The sequence below is a fragment of the Leucoraja erinacea genome, unplaced genomic scaffold (genome assembly GCF_028641065.1).
Source record: "Leucoraja erinacea ecotype New England unplaced genomic scaffold, Leri_hhj_1 Leri_51C, whole genome shotgun sequence".
NCBI classification, from domain to species: Eukaryota; Metazoa; Chordata; class Chondrichthyes; order Rajiformes; family Rajidae; genus Leucoraja; species Leucoraja erinaceus.
The window spans coordinates 32,501-57,500 of record NW_026576421.1 but is presented as its reverse complement, the minus strand read 5'-3'; the positions used below and the strand labels follow the sequence as shown (position 1 = coordinate 57,500).

General features: G+C 51.1%; 1 protein-coding gene across 2 annotated transcripts in view; it reads right to left on the bottom strand.

Moving 5' to 3' along the window:
• The window catches only part of srrt (serrate RNA effector molecule homolog (Arabidopsis)), a 45,479-nt gene that overhangs the window by 18,439 nt on the left and 2,040 nt on the right, over nt 1–25,000 (bottom strand). Inside the window, exons 3-13 of one of the 2 annotated variants that reach the window (XM_055630740.1) lie at nt 24,137–24,283; nt 22,632–22,838; nt 19,063–19,232; nt 16,915–17,081; nt 14,144–14,341; nt 11,864–11,996; nt 10,543–10,581; nt 7,728–7,909; nt 4,588–4,649; nt 3,651–3,729; nt 2,304–2,495 (exon numbers count right to left, since the gene is read on the bottom strand). In XM_055630740.1, coding sequence (XP_055486715.1) covers nt 2,304–2,495; nt 3,651–3,729; nt 4,588–4,649; nt 7,728–7,909; nt 10,543–10,581; nt 11,864–11,996; nt 14,144–14,341; nt 16,915–17,081; nt 19,063–19,232; nt 22,632–22,838; nt 24,137–24,283 — 1,576 coding nt within the window. The remainder of the gene's footprint in view (nt 1–2,303; nt 2,496–3,650; nt 3,730–4,587; nt 4,650–7,727; nt 7,910–10,542; nt 10,582–11,863; nt 11,997–14,143; nt 14,342–16,914; nt 17,082–19,062; nt 19,233–22,631; nt 22,839–24,136; nt 24,284–25,000) is intronic. The other variant, XM_055630741.1, reaches the window with a different exon arrangement.

Sequence of the window (25,000 nt, the reverse complement as noted above, 5' to 3'; positions counted from 1 at the left end):
AACCTGACAGATACAATCAGAGCGACAATGGTCAGATGAAAACGAGAAGTGCTGAAAACATTGTAGTAATAGAGAAGTCGGCAAGTTTGTAATATTCTAAACCCCAAAGATCTGATATGTCGGAAGGAACTGCAGGTGCTGGTTTAAACCGAAGATAAGACACTAAATGCTGGGGAAACTCAGCGGGACAGGCAGCATCTCCGGATGGAAGGAATGTTTCGGGTCAAACCTGACTGTCTCTATCACAGAGTTATAGAAACATAGACAATAGGTGCAGGAGGCCATTCGAGCCTATCGAGCCAGCACCGCCATTCCATATGATCATGGCTGGACATCATAAATCAGTACCCCGTTCCTGCTTTCTCCCCAATATCACGTGATTGGCAGTCATACCCCCATCCATATAAACGGGACTGAGGTGGAGCGCGTCTCCAGCTATAAATTCCTCAGAATACATATCTCGGAGGATTTGTCCTGGTCCCTCAACACCTCCAAGCTGATCAAGAAGGCACAGCAGCGCCTTTACTTCCTGAGGAGGCTCAAGAAAGTTGACCTGTCCCCCCGGATCCTGACCAACTTTTACCGCTGTACCATAGAGAGTATCCTGACCACCTGCTTCACGGTATGGTACAGCAGCTGCACTGCTGCGGACAGGAAGGCACTACAACGGGTGGTGAAAACCGCGCAGTACATCATCAGTGTCCCGCTCCCTGCCATGGATGCCCTCCACCGAAAACGGTGTCTGAGACGGGCCGGGAAGATCATCAAAGACCCCTCACACCCCAACCATGGACTGTTTGCCCTCCTCCCATCAGGGAGGTGGTACAGGAGCCTCAGGTCACGTACTAGTAGGATGAGGAACAGCTTCTACAACAATACAATCACATTGCTGAACTCGGAGTCCCGATGATAGATTTCTCCGGTCCCTCCGTCCACATTGTTTAATTATTCTGTATTTTTTGATTATTCTGTATCTTCTCTCTTTCTATTTGTTTTATTTCTTTACGTACAACTACTACGGACTGACGCAAAACTGCATTTCGTTGTACTGATACTTGTATTTGTGCCATGACATTAAAGTTGAATTGAATTGAATTGTGATTCTGTTAGCCCTAGGGTAAGAACAATAGGGACCTGACTTGATTTGGAGGGGGGAGAACCAGGAAGCCACAAAGTGAAGCCCTTTATGTGGCAACTATTTGCATACCTTGGGTATGAAAGCAAGGAATTTCTCTGCGACTCGTCCCACGCAACAGGAAAGTATTCATTCATTCATTCATACTAAACGCGGGGTGGGGAGATTGCAACCTTCACATGGTCCGCCTGTTTCAACTAATGCAATCAACTCGACGTGGGACTAACTCTACTGAACGTTTTTCCTTCCATTATTTATTATGTAAAAGAATATGTGTGTTATGATTGGGTTTATAATTTGTTTGGTTGTTTTGTTGTTTGTCTTTTGCACAAAAGTCCGTGAGCATTGCCACTTTCATTTCACTGCACATCTCGTATGTGTATGATGTGTATGTGACAAATAAACTTGACTTGACTTGACTTGTGTACAAACAGAAGATCAAATAGAACAAGGTAACACAAAAATGCTGGAGAAACTCAGCGGGTGCAGCAGCATCTACGGAGTGAAGGAAATAGGCAACGTTTCGGGTCGAGACCTTTCTTCAGGCTGATCCAAAACGTCACCCATTCCTTCTCTCCAGAGATGCTGCCTGTCCCGCTGAGTTCCTCCAGCATTTTGTGTCTAGCTTCAGTTTAAACCAGCATCTGCAGTTCCTTTCTACACTTGATGCCACGTTCAACTGATCTCATCTGTCGGAGTGTGATCCATATCCCTGCACTTCCTTGTTTCAATCTGAAAGCTTCTGAAAATCCCCTGCCTCAGAGGGCGGTTCTCTGGATACTTTCAAGAGCGAGCTAGATAGGGCTCTTAAAGATAGCGGAGTCAGGGGATATGGGGAGAAGGCAGGAACGGGGTACTGATTCGGGTTTTGAACAGAAACGTTGCCTATTTCCTTTGGGTTTCGGCCCGAAACGTTGCCTATTTCCTTTGGGTTTCGGCCCGAAACTTTGCCTATTTCCTTTGGGTTTCGGCCCGAAACGTTGCCTATTTCCTTCGCTCCATAAATGCTGCCACACCCGCTGAGTTTCTCCAGCATTTTGTCTACCTTCGATTTTCCAGCAACTGCAGTTCCTTCTTAAACATGAAATAGAACAAGTTGCCCAACAACTTTAGGCTGTGCACGCCACACGTAAGCAGATACTAAACAGAACGTTTGGATGTTACCCACCTCAACTCTGCCATCATCGTTAACGGACTCGGACGACCAGAGCTGCGAGCGGTCGTCCAGCGAGTGGATGAGTTTGGCGGCCAGCTTGATGTCGTTACGGAGGATCTGCTTGTGCTGCGCGATGCCGTTGATGCTGCGGACTCGCCGGGCCAGGTCGCGGTTCACCACTGGGCTCAGCTCGCAGTCCCTCAGCTGCCGGGGGGGGGGAGAGACACACACGCTGAGCTTGCAGACAGACCCCACTGCACGCACCATTCACCAGCCCCACCATCACCCAACGCACACACCCCTCTCATATCCCCATACCTCTACCTCCCATCCTTTAGAAACATACACAATAGGTGCAGGAGTAGAGGCCATTCGGCCCTTCGAGCCTGCACCGCCATTCAATATGATCATGGCTGATCATCCAACTCATTATACCATCCCTGCCTTCTCTCCATACCCCCTGATCCCTTTAGCCACAACTAACTCCCTCTTAAATATAGCCAATGAACTGTGGCCTCAACTACCTTCTGTGGCAGAGAATTCCACAGATTCATCACTCTCTGTGTGTGAAAAATGTTTTTTTCATCTCGGTCCTAAAAGATTTCCCCCTTATCCTTAAACTGTGTGTGGCCCCTTGTTCTGGACTTCCCCAACATCGGGAACAATCTTCCTGCATCTAACCCGTCCAACCCCTTAAGAATTTTGTAAGTTTCTATGAGATCCCCCCTCAATCTTCTAAATTCTAGCGAGTACAAGCTGAGTCTATCCAGTCTTTCTCCATATGAAAGTCCTGACATCCCAGGAATCAGTCTGGTGAACCTTCTCTGTACTCCCTCTATGGCAAGAATGTCTTTCCTCAGATTTACACCAAAGGTAGACACAAAATGCTGGAGTAACTCAGCGGGACAGGCAGCGTCTCTGGAGAGAAGGGATGGGTGACGTTTCAAGTCTGTAGAATGATCCCGACCCAAAACTCCACGCATTTCTTCTGTCCACAGATGCTGCCTGTCCCACTGAGTTACTCCAGCACTCTGTGCCTGTCTACCCGTCCACACTATTTCTGTTATCCCACTTTCTCATCTATTGGCAGCAAACTAGGGGCAATTTACAGAGGGGAAATTCACCTACAAGCCTGCACGTCTGAACCTTCTCTGTACTCCCTCTATGGCAAGAATGTCTTTGTGGAGTGTGGGGTGAAACCGGAGCACCCGGACAAAACCCACGTGGTCGGGGGGAGAAGGTACAAACTCCCTATCGGGGGTCAGGATCGGACCCTGATCTCTGGCGCTGCAAGGTTAGCAACTCTACCTGTAACGCTATAACATCTCTACTTAAAATTCTCAGGTCCCGTTAACTTACTCGGATATTCTGGAGGTTCCAACAGATCTCCTTGATGTTGACACCACGATCAAACGTGACCCAGGCTCTGCGGAAAAACCTAACAGAGAATGACATTGAAATCTTTCAGCCAGCATCTGGCACAGTGGTCAGTGAAGGTAGACACCGAATGCTGGAGTAACTCAGCGGGACAGGCAGCATCTCTGGAGAGAAGGCACGGGGCACGTTTCGGGCCGAGACACCTCTTCAATCTGTCACGACCCGAGATGCTGCCTGTCCCGCTGGGTTACTCCAGCATTTTGTGTCTTGTCTTGGTTTAAACCAGCATCTGCAGTTCCTTCCTGCACAGACTTCAGTGATATAGACACAAAAAGCTGGAGTAACTCAGTGGGTGAGACAGTGCACTCTGGAGAGATGTCTTCAGCGGACTGCTCCACCCAGTGGAGCACATGGGCAGTGTGGCCACTCCACACACACTGGCAGATAGATCCAGTTGGCAATCAGACAACGGCACATCCCAGTGCAGGGATGAGCAGGAGCAAAAACCTGTTCACTGTACACGTGACAATAAACTCAACTAAACCACAGGCCTGATGTACAAACTCGCAGCAAACTGTAATGCTTGTACTAGACGGGCCTGCATCATATTGATTTAGTTTGGAGATACAGCGCGGAAACAGGCCCTTCTGCCCATCGAGTCCGTGCTAACCAGCGATCCCCGCACACTATACTATCCCTCACCCACTAGGGACAATTTCTACATTTACCAAGCCAATGAACCGACACAAACCTTTGGAGTGTGGGACCAAACCGAAGATCTCTGAGAAATCTCCACGCATGTCACGGGGAGAACGTGCAAACTCCTCACAGACAGCACCAGTGCTCGGGATGGATCCCTGGTCTCTGGTGGCGCCACTGCGCTGCCCCCCCCCCCCATAACAGAGAAGATTACGCTCACCTGCGCTCTGGCTGTGGGTCGGACAACGCCACTCTCATGAAGCCCGGGAAACGTTTACAAAGCTGCGGGGAGGGTGGAAAACGAAGAGGTGTTATACTTTCAAATACGTGTGGAGCCTGCCGCATGGAGCAGGGGATGGAGCCGATGTGTTCTCAGGCTGCCATTGTGTTCACACTGAGGTACAGCATCACTACCTCCACCGTTTCAAGATACAAGATACATTTAATTGTCATGCCATTTGAGGTCCAAACGAAAAATGCCGTTTCTGAGGTACAGCATAATTTACATAAAGACCATCACATCGCTGTGATGGAAGGCCAAATAAACTTATCTCTCCACTGCACTCCCACCCATGTGGGTGACAAAGCGCCACTACTGATGGCGTTGCCCGCCCATAAGCCAAGAGCGCCAATCCGGAGCCTGCAAGCAGTGGAGTGTATTCGACTGTCAGGCCGCTCGCTCAACCCCGCCTTCAACCGACGCGAGGCGGGGGCAGTGATGTCAGGCCCCGCTCCAGGAGCTCTTCAACCCCGCAACTCGGGCGGGGGAAGTCTCCGTTCGAGAGCCCCACCCCAGGGACGCGGGGGGCGCTGTACAGACCTGCCGTTGGGCTACTCCGGTCGGGGCAGCTGCAGCAGCTACAGAGCGCTCCTCACCCGCTCCGGACTCGGCCAGCCCCGCGACGGGTGAGTCATCGGAAAGGAGGAGGCTCCTTCCTGTTGGAGGCCGCTCCTAGTGCCCCCAACGACAACGGAAACCCACGTGAAAAATCGGGTCTCCCGTGCAGGGAGGATTTAGAAAGTTTCCCCCCCCATCCCACCCCACCCCGCCCCCCCACACACACACCCCCAACAAAAAGCTGTACATAAAAACACAGACAGGGCGGACAGACTGCAGAGGCATGCTGACCAGAGTGGCCGCGAAGATGAAATAGGCCACTACTGTGGGCGTTTGCCGCCAATCCGGAGCCTCCAAGTGGTGGAGTGTATTCGACTGTCCCGACCTCGGAGTTTCAACCACCCCGACGAGGGGGCCTGTACATCGGGCCTACAGAGGTTCATGGCCCCAACCACGGGTGAAGAAAGGAGGAGGACTGACTGTACTTAGTGCCTTCCACCACAGTGAAGAATGCTGTGGTGGATGGAAAAGCTGGAGAGGAGGAGCCCGAAGGAAATAGGCGTTTCGGGCCGAAACCCTTCTTCAGGATCGGGGGAGGGACAAGAAAGACAGGAGGAGGGCCCGAAGGCTGGGAGGGAGCAGGGGGGGAGGGAGGGGAGACACAGCAAGGACTAACATAATTGGGAGAATTTGATGTTCATGCCCCCAGGATGTAGACTCCCCAAGCGTAATATGAGGTGCTGTTCCTCCAATTTCCGGTGCTGCTCGCTGTAGCCATGGAGGAGACCCAGGACAGAGAGGTCGGAGACGGAGTGGGAGGGGGAGTTGAGTTGAAGTGCTGAGCCACCGGGAGGTCAGCTTGGTTATTGCGGACCGAGCGGAGGCGTTCGGCGAAACGATCGCCCAACCTCCGCTTGGTCTCACCGATATAGATCTGCTGACATCTAGAGCAGCGGACGCAATAGATGAGGTTGGAAGAGATGCAGGTAAACCTCTGTCACACCTGATGTTAAATGCTGTGGTGGATGTTTGTGTTACATTTATATTGTGTATTGTTCTTTTTGAGTGTACCGCTGCTGGCAAATTCATTTCACTGCACTACATTGTGTATGTGATGAGTAAAACTGCTTGATTGATTAAACTGCACATGCAACTCGGTGACTTGAGAGGATACAAGCAGTGGTTTACCAGAATGACCAGCAAGTAACGGTTTACACCGAAGATCAGACACAAAATTCTGGGCAAACTCAGCAGGTCAGGCAGCATCTCTGGAGAAAAGGAATGGTCGGTTTTTCGGGTTGAGACCCTTCATCTGACTGGTCCTGTCGGAAGAAAGGGTCCCGACCCAAAACGCCACCCATCCTCTATCTCCACAGATGCTGCCTGACCCGCTGAGTTACACCGGCACTATTGTGTCTATCTTTGGTGTAAACCAGCATCTGCAGCTCGTCCCTTCTACATTTTGGGATGGAATAGTTCTTTTCCAGTGCTGTCCTTGGCCGGGAGGGTGGGTGAATCTCTGCCGCAGAAGGCAGCGGCATCTGACATCCCTGCCTCAGCAAAACATTCACTGGACGTTTTCAAGCCAGAGTTAGATAAACCTCTTAGAAACATAGAAATTAGGTGCAGGAGTAGGCCATTCAGCCCTTTGAGCCTGCACCGCCATTTAATATGATCATGGCTGATCAGCCAACTCAGTATCCCGTAAAGATAGCGGAGACAGGGGATCCTATGGGGAGAAGGCAGGAACGGGGTACTGATTGGGGATGATCAGCCGTGATCACATTGAATGGCGGTGCTAGATCCTCCTGCACCGCCATTCAATGTGATCGAAGGATTTGAGTATAGGATTCTTCTCACTCTGCAGTTGTACAGGTCTTGGTGAGACCACACCTGGAGTATTGCGTACAGTTTTGGTCTGGATCTGAGGAAGGACATTATTGGATACAATCTTCCTGCATCTAGCCTGTCCAACCCCTTAAGAATTGTGTAAGTTTCTATAAGATCCCCTCTCAATCTCCTAAATTCTAGAGAGTATAAACCAAGTCTATCCAGTCTTTCTTCATAAGACAGTCCTGACATCCCAGGAATCAGTCTGGTGAACCGTCTCTGCACTCCCTCTATGGAAATAATGTCCTTCCTCAGATTTGGAGACCAAAACTTTACGCAATAGAAGAAGGTTTGGTCACACAGAGAGTGGTGTACTCTGGAACTGCAGTACAGACCTTAGGGCTAACGGCCATCAAGGGCTATATGGGGAGGGAGCAGGAATGTGGACAATGGGTGGCTAAGAGGATCAGGGGGTATGGAGAGAAGGCAGGTACGGGATACTGAGTTGGATGATCAGCCATGATCATATTGAATGGCAAATGGTGCAGGCTCGATCAGCCACGATCACATTGCTGGCTCCTCCTGCACCTACTTCCTTATGTTTCTATGCAGCACCCCCCCCTCACGCTAACACCCGGGCTTCTCTCCCCCATTCAGCTGGATACAGTAACAAGGACAGGTTCCACACTCACCGATATGATCTCAGCCTTGGAGATATTTGGAGCGATGCTCCTCATGAAGAGCGAGCAGGTTTTGTGAAGCGGCCGTGGTTTGGGAGTCGTGTCCGTCTCCTTCTCCTTCTCCTTTTCCTTCTTCTCCTCCTTGGGTTTTTCTTTCTGTTTTTCTTCCTCCTTCTTCTCTTGTTTCGTCTCTTCTGTAACACGTTTAAAACAACAGGATCAGTTGTGGCAGATACCCTCCGCCCACCCTGACTATCCCGGAGACTTTGGGGCGGCATAGACGCTGCCTCACAGCGCTAGAGATCCCAGGTTCGATCCTGACTACGGACACTATCTGTACAGAGTTTGTACGTTCTCCCTGTGACCCGGGTGGGTTTTCTCCCTGTGCTCTGGTTTCCTCCCACACTCTAAAGATGTACAGGTTTGTAGGGTAAATGGCTTGTGCAAGTTGTAAATTGTCCCCAGTGTGTAGAATCCTAGAGTGATACAGTGTGGAAACAGGCCCTTCGGCCCAACTTGCCCAGACCGGCCAACTTGTCCCAGCTACACTAGTCACAGAGTGATACAGTGCGGAAACAGGCCCTTCAGCCCAACTTGCCCACACCAGCCCAACATGTCCCAGCTACACTAGTCCCACCTGCCTATGCTTGGTCCATATCCCTCCAACCTGTCCTATCCATGCACCTGTCTAACTGTTGGGGATAGTCCCAGCCTCAACTACCTCCTCTGGCAGCTCGTTCCATACACCCACCACCCTCTGTGTGAAAAAGTCACCCCTCAGATTCCTATTAAATCTTTCCCCCTTTAACTTGAACCTGTGTCCTCTGGTCCTCGATTCCCCAACTCTGGGCAAGAGACTCTGTGCGTCTACCCGATCTATTCCTCTCATGATTTTGTACACCTCTATAAGATCTCCCCACATCCTCCTGCACTCCATGGAATAGAGACCCAGCCTACTCAACCACTCCCTGTAGCTCACACCTAGTCCTGGCAACATCCCCGTAAACGAGTTTCTCCAGCTTTTTTGTGTACCTTCGATTTTCCAGCATCTGCAGTTCCTTCTTAAACACTCCCCGTAAATCTTCTCTGAACCCTTTCAAGCTTGACAATACGTGGGCTAAACACTAGGTCAGGGGTTCAAATGGTACGAGAGGGTCTGTCAAAAGAGTGGGGCTACACTGGAGAGGGGCTAGATTAAAGAGTGGGCCTACACTGGAGGGGCTAGATTAATGAGTGGGCCTACTCTGGAGGGGGGCTAGATTAATGAGGGGGCCTACACTGGAGGGGCTGGATTAATGAGTGGGCCTACTCTGGAGAGGGGCTAGATTAATGAGTGGGCCTACTCTGGAGAGGGGCTAGATTAAAGAGTGGGCCTACTCTGGAGAGGGGCTAGATTAAAGAGTGGGCCTACTCTGGAGAGGGGCTAGATTAAAGAGTGGGCCTACTCTGGAGAGGGGCTAGATTAAAGAGTGGGCCTACTCTGGAGAGGGGCTAGATTAAAGAGTGGGCCTACTCTGGAGAGGGGCTAGATTAAAGAGTGGGCCTACTCTGGAGAGGGGCTAGATTAAAGAGTGGGCCTACTCTGGAGAGGGGCTAGATTAAAGAGTGGGCCTACTCTGGAGAGGGGCTGGATTAAAGAGTGGGCCTACTCTGGAGGGGGGCTAGATTAAAGAGTGGGCCTACTCTGGAGAGGGGCTAGATTAAAGACTGGGCCTACTCTGGAGGGGGGCTAGATTAAAGACTGGGCCTACTCTGAGAGGGGCTAGATTAAGACTGGGGCCTACTCTGGAGAGGGGCTAGATTAAAGACTGGGCCTACTCTGGAGAGGGCTAGATTAAAGACTGGGCCTACTCTGGAGGGGCTAGATTAAAGAGTGGGCCTACTCTGAGAGGGGCTAGATTAAGGGCTCTAAATTAAAGACTGGGCCTACTCTGGAGAGGGGCTAGATTAAAGATTGGGCCTACTCTGGAGGGGCTAGATTAAAGAATGGGCCTACTCTGGAGGGGCTAGATAAAGAGTGGGCCTACTCTGGAGGGGCTAGATTAAAGAGTGGGCCTAAACACTGGAGGAGGGGGCTAGATTAAAGAGTGGGCCTACACTGGAGAGGGGCTGGATTAAAGAGTGGGCCTACACTGGAGGGGGGCTAGATTAAAGAGTGGGCCTACTCTGGGAGAGGGGCTAGATTAAAGAGTGGGCCTACTCTGGAGAGGGGCTAGATTAAAGAGTGGGCCTACTCTGGAGAGGGGCTAGATTAAAGAGTGGGCCTACTCTGGAGAGGGGCTGGATTAAAGAGTGGGCCTACTCTGGAGAGGGGCTAGATTAAAGAGTGGGCCTACTCTGGAGGGGCTAGATTAAAGAGTGTGGCTACACTGGGGAGGGGCTAGATTAAAGAGTGGGCCGACACTGGAGAGGGGCGAGATTAAAGAGTGGGCATACACTTGAGGGGGGCTAGATTAAAGAGTGGGCCTACACTGGAGGGGCTGGATTAAAGAGTGGGCCTACACTGGAGAGGGGCTAGATTAAAGAGTGGGCCTACACTGGAGAGGGGCTGGATTAAAGAGTGGGCCTACTCTGGAGGGCGGCTAGATTAAAGAGTGGGCCTACTCTGGAGGGGCTGGATTAAAGAGTGGGCCTACACTGGAGGGGCTGGATTAAAGAGTGGGCCTACACTGGAGGGGCTGGATTAAAGAGTGGGCCTACACTGGAGGGGCTAGATTAAAGAGTGGGCCTACACTGGAGGGGCTAGATTAAAGAGTGGGCCTACTCTGGAGGGGGCTAGATTAAAGAGTGGGCCTACACTGGAGGGGCTGGATTAAGTGGGACGTACCTTCTTTTGGTGTCTTATCATCATCTTCATTTTGCTTCCCTGTGTGAAGATATGAAACATCAGTTGAAACACTCAGCGTTACACACATCAAGAGGCAGCGAGCGAGAGAGAGAGAGAGGCGTGGGGATACACAGGGTCTATTGCTTGGGGAACATCGTGCTGCTGCATCTCTCTGCAAAGCTGCAGATTGAACTGTTGTTGCCATTAAATCGTTACAGGCGTCACGGTGGCCCAGTGATACAGAGTCGCTGCCCTACAGCGCCGGAGACCCAGTTACACCACGACTACGAGGGCTGTCTGTACGGAGTTTGCACGTTCTCCCCATCACCTGCGTGGGTTTTCTCCGAGATCTTCCCTTTCCTCCAACACTCCAAAGACGTACAGGCTTGTCAGTCAATTGGCATTGGTACAAATGTAAAATTGTGCCCCCAGTGTGTGTGTGTGTGTGTGTGTGTGTGTGTGCGTGTGCGTGTGCGTGTGTGTGTGTGTGTGTGTGTAGGACAGTGTGAATGTGCGGGGATCGCTGTTGGGTGTGGACCCAGTGAGCTGAAGGGCCTGTTGCCGTGCTGTACCTCTGAAGATACTGTATCACAGTTTAAGGATAAGGGGGAAAGTCTTTTAGGACCGAGATGAGGAAAACATTTTACACACACAGAGAGTGGTGAATCTGTGTAACTCTCTGCCACAGAAGGTAGTTGAGGCCACACAGTTCATTGGCTATATTTAAGAGGGAGTTAGATGTGGCTAAAGGGATCAGGGGGGTATGGAGAGAAGGCAGGGATGGGATACTGAGTTGGATGATCAGCCATGATAGAAACATAGAAACATAGAAATTAGGTGCAGGAGTGGGCCATTCGGCCCTTCGAGCCTGCACCGCCATTCAATATGATCATGGCTGATCATCCAACTCAGTATCCCGTACCTGCCTTCTCTCCATACCCCCTGATCCCCTTAGCCACAAGCGCCACATCTAACTCCCTCTTAAATATAGCCAATGAACTGGCCTCAACTACCCTCTGTGGCAGAGAGTTCCAGAGATTCACCACTCTCTGTGTGAAAAAAGTTCTTCTCATCTCGGTTTTAAAGGATTTCCCCCTTGGATATATTGACATTTGATCTGTTCAATTAATTTAATCAATCTCTGTAAAGCACTTTGGTTCAAATACTGGTTTTGTTGAAAAGTGCTATATAAATAAAGATTATTATTATTATTATTATTATTCAATATGATCATATTGAATGGCGAACGGTGCAGGCTGGAAGGGCCGAATGGCCTCTACTCCTGCACCCATTGTCTATGTTTCTAACTAAACTACAGTACCTGGTTCCTCGTCCTGTTTGATTTCTACGCCGGGCGGCACAACTTCGGGCTCGGACTCCGAATCGGAGGCGGTGGCTTCATCCTCATCATAGCTGTCCTCCCCGCTGTGTTTCCTCTTCCGTTTCTTCACAGCCTGAGTGTTTATACAGGGGGGGGGGGGGGCATGGCATCACACGGTGAGTACGATTCACGGCAACGTCTCAATGCACGGTGGCAGCAGCACAAGAACGGCTACATTCAGGCACAGCCCGAACATCTCCGCTCTGTCTGCCTTGGCCTACACCATCTCCCTCTTGCTCAACACTTTAAACCAATGCACTTTCGAGTTCATTTTAAAATTCTTTTATTTGTTTTTAAATCATTGAATGGCCTCGCCCCGCCTTACCTCTCTGAGCTGCTCCACCTATATGCTCCTGCCCGGTGCCTCAGGTCAGCGGATCAGCTGCTCCTTGAGGTTCCAAGGTCTAAGCGGAAGCTCAGAGGGGATAGAGCCTTTTCTGTTGCTGCCCCGGCACTCTGGAACACTTTGCCGCTGCAGATCAGACAGGCCCCTTCACTGTCCATCTTTAAATCCTCCCTAAAAACTCACTTTTATTCACTGGCTTTCGACACTGGCTGAGACATTGTTCCCTGTTTTTATAGTCCTGTCGTCTTAATGGTTTTAGTAGTTTGTAATAACTTTTTGTTGACTTCCCATGTACAGCACTTTGTGGTAACTGATGTTGTCTAAAAGCGCTTTATAAATAAAGTTATTATTATTATTATTAAACGCCCACTCCCACACTGACCAGTCTGTACTGGGCCTCCTCCACTCTCAGAGTGAGACCCAGCACAAACTGGAGGAGCAGCGCCTCATACTTCACTCGAGCAGCTTACAACACAATTGCCTTAGAATAAAGGGGAGGTCATTTATAGAAACATAGATAATAGGTGCAGGAGTAGAGGCCATTCGGCCCTTCGAGCCTGCACCATTCGCCATTCAATATGATCATGGCTGATCATCCAACTCAGTATCCCGTACCTGCCTTCTCTCCATACCCCCTGATCCCTTTAGCCACAAGGGCCACATCTAACTCCCTCTTAAATATAGCCAATGAACTGTGTGGCCTCAACTACCCTCTGTGGCAGAGAGTTCCAGAGATTCACCACTCTCTGTGTGAAAAAGGTTCTTCTCATCTCGTTTTTAAAGGATTTCCCCCTTATCATTAAGCTGTGACCCCTTGTCCTGGACTTCCCCAACATCGGGAGCAATCTTCCTGCATCTAGCCTGTCCAACCCCTTAAGAAATTTGTAAGTTTCTATAAGACTGAGGTGAGAAAAAACTTTTCCACCCAGATAGTTGTGAACTAATGGAATTCCCTGCCACAGAGGGCAGTGGAGGCCAAGTCACTGGATGGATTTAAGAGAGAGTTAGATAGAGCTGATGGAGTCAAGGGATACGGGGAGAAGGCAGGCACGGGTTATTGATAAGGGACGATCAGCCATGATCACAATGAATGGCGGTGCTGGCTCGAAGGGCCGAATGGCCTCCTCCTGCACCTATTTTCTATGTTTCTATGACTTCTTGAAGTAACCTTACTTTCCCTCTGTCTCCATTCCTCCCCCAGCCGAGTTCTCGGACTAGTTTCACTGTCCTGATTACTGATTGCAAACCTCCTAGTCACCTTCCCCCCAGCTCACAATGAGCAGCATCAGCTTTGATCTGGCGTTTCCACAAGGTTACGGAGAGTCGGTTTGTTAAGGAGGACTCTCTCTAACTTCTACAGGTGCACAGTAGAGAGCATGCTGACCGGTTAAGGGGGGGGGGGGGGGGGGGGGGGGGACTTGATAGAGGTCTTTAAAATGATGAGAGGGATAGACAGAGTTGACGTGGACAAGCTTTTCCCATTGAGAGTAGGGAAGATTCAAACAAGAGGACATGACTTGAGAATTAAGGGACAGAAGTTTAGGGGTAACACGAGGGGGAACTTCTTTACTCAGAGAGTGGTAGCTGTGTGGAATGAGCTTCCTGTGAAGTGGTGGAGGCAGGTTCGATTTTATCATTTAAAAATAAATTGGATAGGTATATGGACGGGAAAGGAATGGAGGGTTATGGTCTGAGTGCGGGTAGATGGGACTAGGGGAGAATAAGTGTTCGGCACGGACTAGAAGGGCCGAGATGGCCTGTTTCCGTGCTGTAATTGTTATATGGTTATATCTCGACATGAAACGTCGCCTATTTCCATCGCTCCATAGATGCTGCCTGACCCGCTGAGTTTCTCCGGCATTTTGTCGGCCTACCTTTGGCGGCACGGGGCTCTCCTTGGCTGGTTCGCAGGGTTCAGGTTCATCCTTCTCCTCCCCGTCCTCACCCTCACCCTCACCCTCACCCTCGCCCTTGTCCTTGTCCTTGTCCTCAACCGGTGGCGTCTCCTTGGCTTTACTCTCATCCTTATCCTGCGGCGGCTTCACCTCCACTGACTGCTCCACACCTTCTGCCTGGGGAGGGGGGGAGAGAATCAGGACACACACACACACACTGCAGACCACAGCACCGCATGCAGACTCAATCAGCACACTATAAGATAGATAGATAGATATGCCATTTACACGTCTACATGTACAGTGAAACTGAAAGCTGCTCGTACTCAGTACATACATACAATTTAGTTCCAAAACAACAAGAAACCCCCAAAAAAAAACCCCCCCCCCTCCCCCGTTTGATAGAAGGACAAATTCTGCGGTGCTACATACATATATACATATATACAGATGGAAGTGGCTGGGCGGGGTAGCAGTGCATACAGAATTTGAATTTATAGTCAAATAATTCTCGGAAAGCAACTATTCCTGAGTCTGTGTGTCCTGGATTTGATGCACCTATAGCGTCTCCCAGAGGGCAGCAGGTCGAACAGTGACAGGAGGGAAGTCTTTGTGACATAGCTAGTCAGGCATCTTTGTGTAGAATCCATCAGGGAGGGGAGCGGGCAGCCAATGTAAGCCGCACGTGATGGATAGACAGTTTCAGATCATACACCCACCCCCCCCCCCCCCCCGTTCAGTTCCATGGGTGACCTCCCCCCCTCGTTTGGATGAGTCGAAATATAAAAATATAAGAGATATTAAATTGGCTTCTGGGCTAGCTTACTGTTCTTATGAAGTCAAATTAGCTTGGATAGGTTGCGTGTGTGTGAGATAATAAATCCTATAACATTCTCCCCAAGGAGGAGTGAGAGGGGATCTTGAGAAAGCTGGTCACATCTTTGTAGGGGTTGGGCCTATGTTTTAGAGGGACCAAGTGACAGGGAGGAGCAGCGAAAAGAGCTAGGGTGATCTCTTTGGAGATAAAATGACCTAAAGCAAATGGCCAATGTTTTTAGTATATCTTGTACCATGTAAACAAAAGGCCTTTGATGTGATGCATTCTGTGGAAACCTTTTCCTGTACCTCTGACTATGACTAATGTCTGTGGAAAGTGCTAAGGGGACAAAACAAACCCTATTTAAGGCAATGTAATTCTGTTGTTAAGGGAAGGTGGCTGAGCACAGTGAAGTGTCTGTGTTGGTCACTTAGCTGGAAATCTCGCTCCCTTTGATCAGCCGATGTTAAGTAAAGTTTTGAACTGGTCTACCAAACAGTTTGTGTGGTGTCTGTTTATTAAGAAGCGAGCCTGGTTTAAGAGTTAAGAAAAGTGTCTTTTTCACGTACAGTTCCATACACTTCACCCCTCCCCATCAGATTCCAGCATCTGTAGATACACACTAAATGCTGGAATAACTCAGTGGGACAGGCAGAAGGGCCTCGACCCAAAACGCCACCCACCCATTCTGTCTATCCACAGATGCTCCCTGTCTTGCAGTTCCTCCTGCATTTTGTGTCCATCTTCAGTGTAAAGCAGCATCTGCAGTTCCTTCCTCCAGCATCTTGTTCTCCACTGATCTCCTTCCAGCCTCTGTCAACGTTGTCCACCAATGTCTCCTCGCTTGCTGCTAAGGGGACTGTAATGCCGGCTACACCCACTCCCCTCTAGGCAATGCCACCACCCTGTCCACTGTTCATTCCACTCCAAGATGCTGCCTGAGCACCGTTGAGTTACTCCACACTCTGTGAAACTTAGCTATCCATGTTCTCGCAGATGCTGCCTGACATCACTGATGTTACTCCAGCACTCTGTGAAAGTCACCTATCCATGTTCTCCACAGATGCTGCCTGACCCACTGAGTTATGGTGCAGCAGCATCTATGGAGCGAAGGAAATAGGCAACGTTTCGGGCCGAAATCCTTCTGGAAATAGGCAACGTTTCGGGCCGAAACCCGGCCGGGTTTCGGCCAGAAACGTTGCCTATTTCCTTAGCTCCATTCACCTGCCTGACCCCCCCCCCCCCACTCTGTGAAACGTTCAGTTCCATGTTCCCCACAGATGCTCCTGACCCGCTGAGTCGTACAGCACTCCATGAACGTCACCACCCATGTTCCCCACAGATGCTCCTGACCATCTGAGTAGACTACACACTAAATGCTGGAACGTCACCCATCCAGTGTTCTCCACAGGCAGCTGGGCCTGACCCGCTGAAAACGCCACCCACTCCTTGAAACTATAACACAGATCCATGCCTGTCAGATGCTGCCTCCTGAGTTAGTGTGCAGCTTCATCTATGGAAAGAAGCATAGGCCGTTCCTTCCTCCGCATCCTCTTGTTCTCCAACGTTTCGGGCCAATCCTCTGAAATCAACGTTGTCGGGGCGAAACCCTTCCTCCTCGCTTGCCTATTTGGCTCCCAGGCTGCCTGACCCGCTAAGTTTCCAGCAGCTAATGCGGCTACACCCACTCCCCCTGTTAGACAAAGATGCTGCCACCAGTTACTCCAGCACTCTGTGAAACGTCACCTATCCATGTTCTCCACAGATGCTGCCTGACCCACCCGCTGAGTTACTCCAGCACTCTGTGAAACGTCACCTATCCATGTTCACCACAGATGCTGCCTGACCCACCCGCTGAGTTACTCCATCACTCTCTGAAACGTCACCTATCCATGTTCACCACAGATGCTGCCTGACCCGCCCGCTGATTTACCTTCTTGACATCTTCTTCCTTCTCTTTCTCCACCACCTTCTTGTCGTTCTCCACCACCTTCCCCTCTTCCTTCTTTGCCGGCTCCGTCTTGTCCACCTTCTCCTCTTCCTCCTCAAGGTCGAGAATTTTGACGTCAATTTGCGTTCCGCCCTCCATCTTGATGACGGCTGGTCGAGGGAGAGAATGAAAAAGGGCGTCTATTGTAGAGGTGGACAATGTAACAACAAACTGAAGAAAGGGAGAAGCTAGAGGGAAAAGGGGGAGGGTGTATGGTATGGTAAAGCGAATGGTATGTTAGCTTTCGTAGCAAAAGGATTTGAGTCTAGGAGCAGGGAGGTTCTACTGCAGTTGTACAGGGTCTTGGTGAGACCACACCTGGAGTATTGCGTACAGTTTTGGTCTCCAAATCTGAGGAAGGACATTATTGCCATAGAGGGAGTGCAGAGAACGGTTCACCAGACTGATTCCTGGGATGTCAGGACTGTCTTATGAAGAAAGACTGGATAGACTTGGTTTATACTCTCTAGAATTTAGGAGATTGAGAGGGGATCTTATAGAAACTTACAAAATTCTTAAGGGGTTGGACAGGCTAGATGCAGGAAGATTGTTCCCGATGTTGGGGAAGTCCAGGACAAGGGGTCACAGCTTAAGGATAAGGGGGAAATCCTTTAAAACCGAGATGAGAAGAACTTTTTTCACACAGAGAGTGGTGAATCTCTGGAACTCTCTGCCACAGAGGGTAGTCGAGCCAGTTCATTGGCTATATTTAAGAGGGAGTTAGATGTGGCCCTTGTGGCTAAGGGGATCAGAGGGTATGGAGAGAAGGCAGGTACAGGATACTGAGTTGGATGATCAGCCATGATCATATTGAATGGCGGTGCAGGCTCGAAGGGCCGAATGGCCTCTACTCCTGCACCTAATTTCTATGTTTCTATTATGGGTTGCTATCCCGCTGTAAAAATGCAATTGCTACTGGATGGAACAAGCCACCAGAGGAGGTAATTGAGGCTGAGACCATCGCAGTTTAAGAACCAATTAGACAGGTACATCGATAGGACCTGTCCTATATGTTGAAACATATAAGATCGTTAAGGGTTTGGACACACTAGAGGCAGGAAACATGTTCCCGATGTTGGGGGAGTCCAGAACCGGGGGCCACACACACATAGTTTAAGAATAAGGGGCAAGCCTTTTAGAACGGAGACGAGGAAACACTTTTTCTCACAGAAAGTGGCGAGTCTGTGGAATTCTCTGCCTCAGAGGGCGGTGGAGGCTGGTTCTCTGGATGCTTTCAAGAGGGAGCTAGATAGGGCTCTTAAAGATAGTGGAGTCAGGGGATATGGAGGGATATTGGCCAAACGCAGGCAGGTGGGACATGTTGGCCGGCATGGGCAAGTTGGGCTGGTGTGGGACATGTTGGGCTGAAGGGCCTGTTTCCACACTGTATCACTCTATGACTAGTGTAGATGGGACATGTTGGCCGGTGTGGGCAAGTTGTGCTGAAGGGCCCGTTTCCGTGACTCTGGGACTAGTGTAGCTGGGACATGTTGGGCTGGAGGGCCTGTTTCCACACTGCGTCGCTCGATCGGGACTAGTGTAGATGGGACATGTTGGCCAGTGTGGGCAAGTTGGGCTGAAGGGCCTGTTTCCACACTGTGTCTCTCAGTGACTAGTGTAGCTGGGACATGTTGGCCAGTGTGGGCAAGTTGGGCTGAAGAGCCTGTTTCCGTGACTCTGGGACTAGTGTAGATGGGACATGTTGGCCGGTGTGGGCAAGTTGGGCTGAAGGGCCTGTTTCCACACTGTATCACTCTGGGACTAGTGTAGATGGGACATGTTGGCCGGTGTGGGCAAGTTGGGCTGAAGGGCCTGTTTCCACACTGTGTCTCTCAGCGACTGGTGTAGATGGGACATGCTGGCCGGCGTGGGCAAGTTGGGCTGAAGGGCCTGTTTCCACACTGTGTCACTCTATGACTAGTGTAGCTGGGACATGTTGGCCGGCATGGGCAAGTTGGGCTGAAGGGCCTGTTTCCGTGACTCTGGGACTAGTGTAGCTGGGACATGTTGGCCGGTGTGGGCAAGTTGGGCTGAAGGGCCTGTTTCCACACTGTATCTCTCAGTGGCCGCGAGGAAGAGAGCAAGCATTACCTGCATCCAAGGCCTTCATGATGATGTTGGCCTTTTCAATGTCTAGCGAGAGGCCATCGAACCAGCCGTGCTCCATCAGGTAACAGTAAACGCTGAGCCGTGTGCGAAGGCCAAAGTCAGCCTCCTGCTTGCGTTTGCCGGCCTCGTCCGGGTGGTACTTAGAACGGAACCTTCAAGAGTGCAAAGACAAGTCGATCGCTGGTACAAGTCGGGAGCGTGGAGCAGCGGCAAATGCAGCAGTTCAATCAAGAAATCATGCAGCAAGCGGGGGGTTCACCAGAGGAGGAGAAGATGTGAAACAAGGCAGGATAAATGGCTGGAAGTGGCCGCATCCACTACAGGCTTCCAACTCTCCACTTGCTGTTGGGAGGGGGGGAGGAGGGGGTGGACTAGTTACCAACCCTCCTGCTGGTTCTTGCACCAACTGTGGTACAGCAGGTGTAAAGGTGGCCACAAGCGAGCTCCCTCTGCCTCCTGGACTTTACACCATGCACGGCCCTTGACCAAAGGAGGGCACAAGAGGGTCCCAGAGTGGGCAGGGGCTGTACTGTGCTGGAGGGTCCCAGGGCAAGCAGGGGCTGTATTGTGCTGGGGTCACACACACACAGTCCCAGACCCCCACACTGCCTTCCCCCACCTTTCCCAGCCACTGCCCCCCCCCCCCCCCAAACCCACAGGAGAATTGCATCTGAATCGGGCCAATACCTTACAACGATTATTCAGTGGTCTGAATGTATGGTACGGGATGGTTCAGACAACAGAGCTAACTCGATGCTGCCTGAGCTGCTCCAGCACTTTTTTTTTTGTAAACCAGCATCTGCAGTTCCTTGCTTCTAACTCTGATGTTTGCGACCATGTCATGTAGATCCTCGTCTCCGTTCTAAATGGTTTACCCCTTATTCTTAAACTGTGTGGCCCCTGGTTCTGGACTCCCTCAACATCGGGAACATGTTTCCTGCCTCTAGCGTGTCCAAACCCTTAACAATCTTATACGTTTCAATAAGATCCCCTCTCATCCTTCTAAACTCCAGTGAAAATACGCCCAGTCGCTCCATTCTTTCAACATACGACAGTCCCGCCATCCCGGGAATTGACCTGGTGAACCTACGCTGGGCTCCCTCAATAGCAAGAATGTCCTCCCTCAAATTTGGAGACCAAAACTGCACGCAATACTCCAGGTGTGGTCTCACCAGGGCCCTGTACAACTGCAAAAGGACCACTTTGCTCCTATAGGTAGACAAAAGTGCTGGAGAAACTCAGCGGGTGCAGCAGCATCTATGGAGCGAAGGAAATAGGCAACGTTTCGAGACGAAACCCTTCTTCAGACCCTTCCTTGCTCCTATACTCAACCCCTCTTGTTATGAAGGCCAACATGCCAAAACTGCACACAATACTCCAGGTGTGGTCTCACCAGGGCCCTGTACAACTGCAGAAGGACCTCTTTGCTCCTGTACTCGACTCCTCTTGTGATGAAGACCAACATGCCAAAACTGCACACAATACTCCAGGTGTGGTCTCACCAGGGCCCTGTACAACTGCAGAAGGACCTCTTTGTTCCTGTACTCGACTCCTCTTGTTATGAAGGCCAACATGCCAAAACTGCACACAATACTCCAGGTGTGGTCTCACCAGGGCCCTGTACAACTGCAGAAGGACCTCTTTGCTCCTGTGACTCCTCTTGTTATGAAGGCCAACAGGCCAAAACTGTACACAATATTCCAGGTGTGGTCTCACTAGGGCCCTGTACAACTGCAGAAGGACCTCTTTGTTCCTGTACTCGACTCCTCTTGTGATGAAGGCCAACAGGCCATTCGCTCTCTTCACTGCCTGCTGTCCCTGCATGCTTACGTTAACTGCCCAGTGTCACCACCTCTCCTCTCTGTCCCAGGGGAACTGAGGAAGCGGTCAGGGCAAGCTGGGTCAGCTCTGGACTTTCTCTTGGTGTTTGCCAGTACTGTGATCCTGCCTTGCTTTCATTCATCACCTCTGGAGAAACCCAATCAGTTATGAAAGACAAAAAAAATAAAATCCCTAGTAAACATGAACAGATCACCAATATTAACTTTGTTGTTTTTTTTTATATAAAACCTTTTTACTTCAAGAATTATTGTTTTGGCAGCTTACGTACGGATAAAATAATAATACTTAGGTGTCGAAGTCATCTTGCAGTATGCGAGCGAGCGTTTTGAGGCTTCTTGTCAATAGCAGTGATTTTTTTTTGTGAACCTCACTAACTGAACGCTAACACTTTGAAATAACTAATCACTGCATTGTGCGCAGTGTGTGACTAACTAGTAGTTCTCATACAAGAGTTTCCAGTGCAGCGTGCCAGGATTTTTGCTTCACATTTGCACCTTGTCTTCAAAGGGCAGGGGGGGGGGGGGGGGGAAGAAAGGTGTCAGAATTAACATTCATACAAACAAAAAAGACTACAAAAGGACAAACAAAAAATAAAGAAGTTAGTTTAAAAAAAAGCCATTATTATTACCCCTCCCTCCCCCCCCCCCCCCCCAACTCCCCCCCCACTCACCCCCCCCCCCTCCCCACCTCGTTCCCGATCATTTTGGTGGGGTAGCACCACGTGCTACAACTGCTGCCTCCCAAACCGACGCAGTTCCTGGGTCAAATTGGCCTCGAGGAGGGGGAGATAAACAACACAGAGGGAGGAAGAGACTCGAGTCTGAAGAAGGGTCTCGACCTGAAACTTCGCCCGTTCCTCCTCTCCAGAGACGCTACCTGTCCCGCTGAGTTTTCACTCCGGCTTTTAAACCAGCGCCTGCAGTTCCTTCCTGCAACATGCAAACTCTGCACAGACAGCACCCGTAGTCGGGATCGAACCCTCTGCCAGCAGCGTCACTGTGAAACAGATCTGAACGCACGAGCTGGCTGCACTACCCGCCGTGGAATCGCTGTGCGCAAGCAGTCACAAGGAGTGAGGTTGTCACCAGCAGGAGATGGCGCATGGAAGGGCAATCTCCAGCCCCCCCCTTGATGTAACTTAGGCCAGGGTCTGGATTGAGAGACGGCTGAATGGCGGGGGGCGGTGGAGCGGGGAAGGTGCGGACAGGATCATCATAACCGCGCCGTTCGTCCACACGGGATAATGTGAGGTTGCCCCAGCCTGCTCTCTGCCACCTGTACAGCAAACTCACAGCGCTGGCTTCAGGGGAGGCTGAACGCACCACTTCACTTCAGAGATACAGCGCTGACCAGCGATCACCCCCGCACATGAACAATATCCCACACACACCGGGGACATTTTACAATTTTACCAAAGCAAATTAACTGACAATAGACCGCATGTCTTTGGAGTGTGGGAGGAACCCGGAGAACCCGGAGCAAACCCACGCAGTAACAGGGAGAAGGTACAACAGCACCCGCAGTCAGGATCGAACCCGGGTCCCAGATGCTGTGAGGCAACAACACTAACCGCTGCGGCACTTTGAGGACGAGAGGGAGGGGGGTGAGAAACATTACAGGTCACATCTGCAGCACTGGTGAATCAGAGCGAGTACATGGTACACAGCCAACAACACACAGGGGACGAGGCCTGCCAGCGTCTTCCTCACCATTCTTCATCCTTGTGCGCCAGGAAGAAATCCTGCATCTGTTGCCGGCGGAACTCGATCTTGTAGTCGTTGTAACGCTTCACCGATTCCGTCTCGTCCACAGAGTCGTCCAGGGACAGCAGGAACTCCTTGAAGGTCTTCATGACAGGGGGCGGGGGTCCCACCTCCAGCTCGTGTAGGTTGCCCAGCCTGGGGGTGAGGAGGAGACTAACAGCGTCGGTACAGCATGGCCATAGGCTGTGCCGGCAATCGGCACTGGCCCCTCACCTCACCTCACCTCACCTCACCTCGCCTCACCTCACCTCGCCTCACCTCGCCTCACCTCACCTCACCTTGCCTCACCTCACCTCGCCTGCACCCCAACCCACCTCACCTCGCCTGCACCTCACCCCACCTCGCCTCGCCTCACCTCGCCTCGCCTCGCCTCACCTCACCTCACCTGCACCCACCCCACCTCACCTCACCTCACCTCGCCTCACCTCGCCTCACCTCGCCTCGCCTCACCTCACCTCGCCTCGCCTCACCTCGCCTCGCCTCACCTCACCTCACCTCACCTCGCCTCGCCTCACCTCACCTCGCCGCACCCCACCCCACCTCACCTCCCTCCACCTCACCTCACCTCGCCTCGCCTCACCTCGCCTCACCTCACCTGCACCCCAAACCACCTCACCTCACCTCACCTCGCCTCCTCACCTCACCCACCTCACCTCGCCTCACCTCACTGCACCCCAACCCCTCACCTCACCTCGCCTCACCTCACCTCACCTCACCCTCGCCTCACCTCACCTCACCTCACCTCACCTCGCCTCACCTCACCTCACCTCACCTGCACCCCAACCCGCGGTACATTAGACCAGTGTTTCCCATCATGGCAAATTTCAGGGGGGGCCACGGAAAAATGTTGGGATTTAGGGGGCCACAGGTTCACTGAAGGGGGCCACAGAGCTACCACCAGAGCTGTTGCCTCCTAAATTGCAGTTCTAATAAATTTAAATCTATGTAGTTGAAATATTTTTGATGTTTGTGGAATAGAATAAAAGAGAATATTTGTGCAATTAATAGACGCTGATATTTTTATGGAAGGTATTATAATATTGAAGGACTTTTTTTCCGCTAATAATGTCAGGAGGGGGGGGGGGGGGGCACAGAAAAATTAAAAGATCCCAAGGGGGCCATGAGTTAAAAAAAGGTTGAGAGCCACTGCATTAGACCCAGCAATGGGTGGGTGGGCGAGAGGGGAGTCACGGGTACAGCATGGCCATAGGCTGTGCTGGAAAAAGTCACCGGCCCCCTGCCCTCGCCTCACCCTAACCCACGTTTATAATAAAAGCTCCATGTTAAGGAAAATATACCTAAAGGCACCGATAGTCCTTCTAAAGGGGAGTACAGAGATATAACCCCACCCACCAGAGGCTACCTCACGCCCCCCCATCCCCCGTTCTGGGCTTCACGGACCCTCTGCCCGCGTGGGGGGGGGGGGGGATCTGCCCCGTGTTTGACCTCACCTGGCCTGGATGGGAATGCCGTGGTGCTGCTGCATCATGTGGATGTCCGGGTGACCCCAGGGTTGCGGGGGTCCGTAGCTGGGCCCACCCCCACCGGCGTACGGCATCTCATAGCCGGTGTGATAGGGGTCAGCAACGTGGTCCTCCCTGAGTGAGGGGAGAAAGAGCAGATCAATCGACAAATCCTGCACACAACAAGCACAACTGCCCCCGACTCACAGGAGGGGAGCCAGTGGCAAGGTCACTGGTGATGTAGAACAAGGGTAGCTGACAGGAGAGTCTCACAGACATTAATGTCCCCTGAACTGCCCTGACTCACAGGAGGGGAGCCAGTGGCAAGGTCACTGGTGATGTAGTACAAGGGGAGCTGACAGGAGAGTCTCACAGACATTAATGTCCCCTGAACTGCCCCGACTCACAGGAGGGGAGCCAGTGGCAAGGTCACTGGTGATGTAGAACAAGGGTAGCTGACAGGACCATAGAGGGAGTGCAGAGACGGTTCACCAGACTGATTCCTGGGATGTCAGGACTGTCTTATGAAGAAAGACTGGATAGACTTGGTTTATACTCTCTAGAATTTAGGAGATTGAGAGGGGATCTTATAGAAACTTACAAAATTCTTAAGGGGTTGGACAGGCTAGATGCAGGAAGATTGTTCCCAATGTTAGGGAAGTCCAGGACAAGGTGTCACAGCTTAAGGATAAGGGGGAAATCCTTTAAAACCGAGATGAGAAGAACTTTTTTCACACAGAGAGTGGTGAATCTCTGGAACTCTCTGCCACAGAGGGTAGTTGAGGCCAGTTCATTGGCTATATTTAAGAGGGAGTTAGATGTAGCCCTTGTGGCTAAGGGGATCAGGGGGTA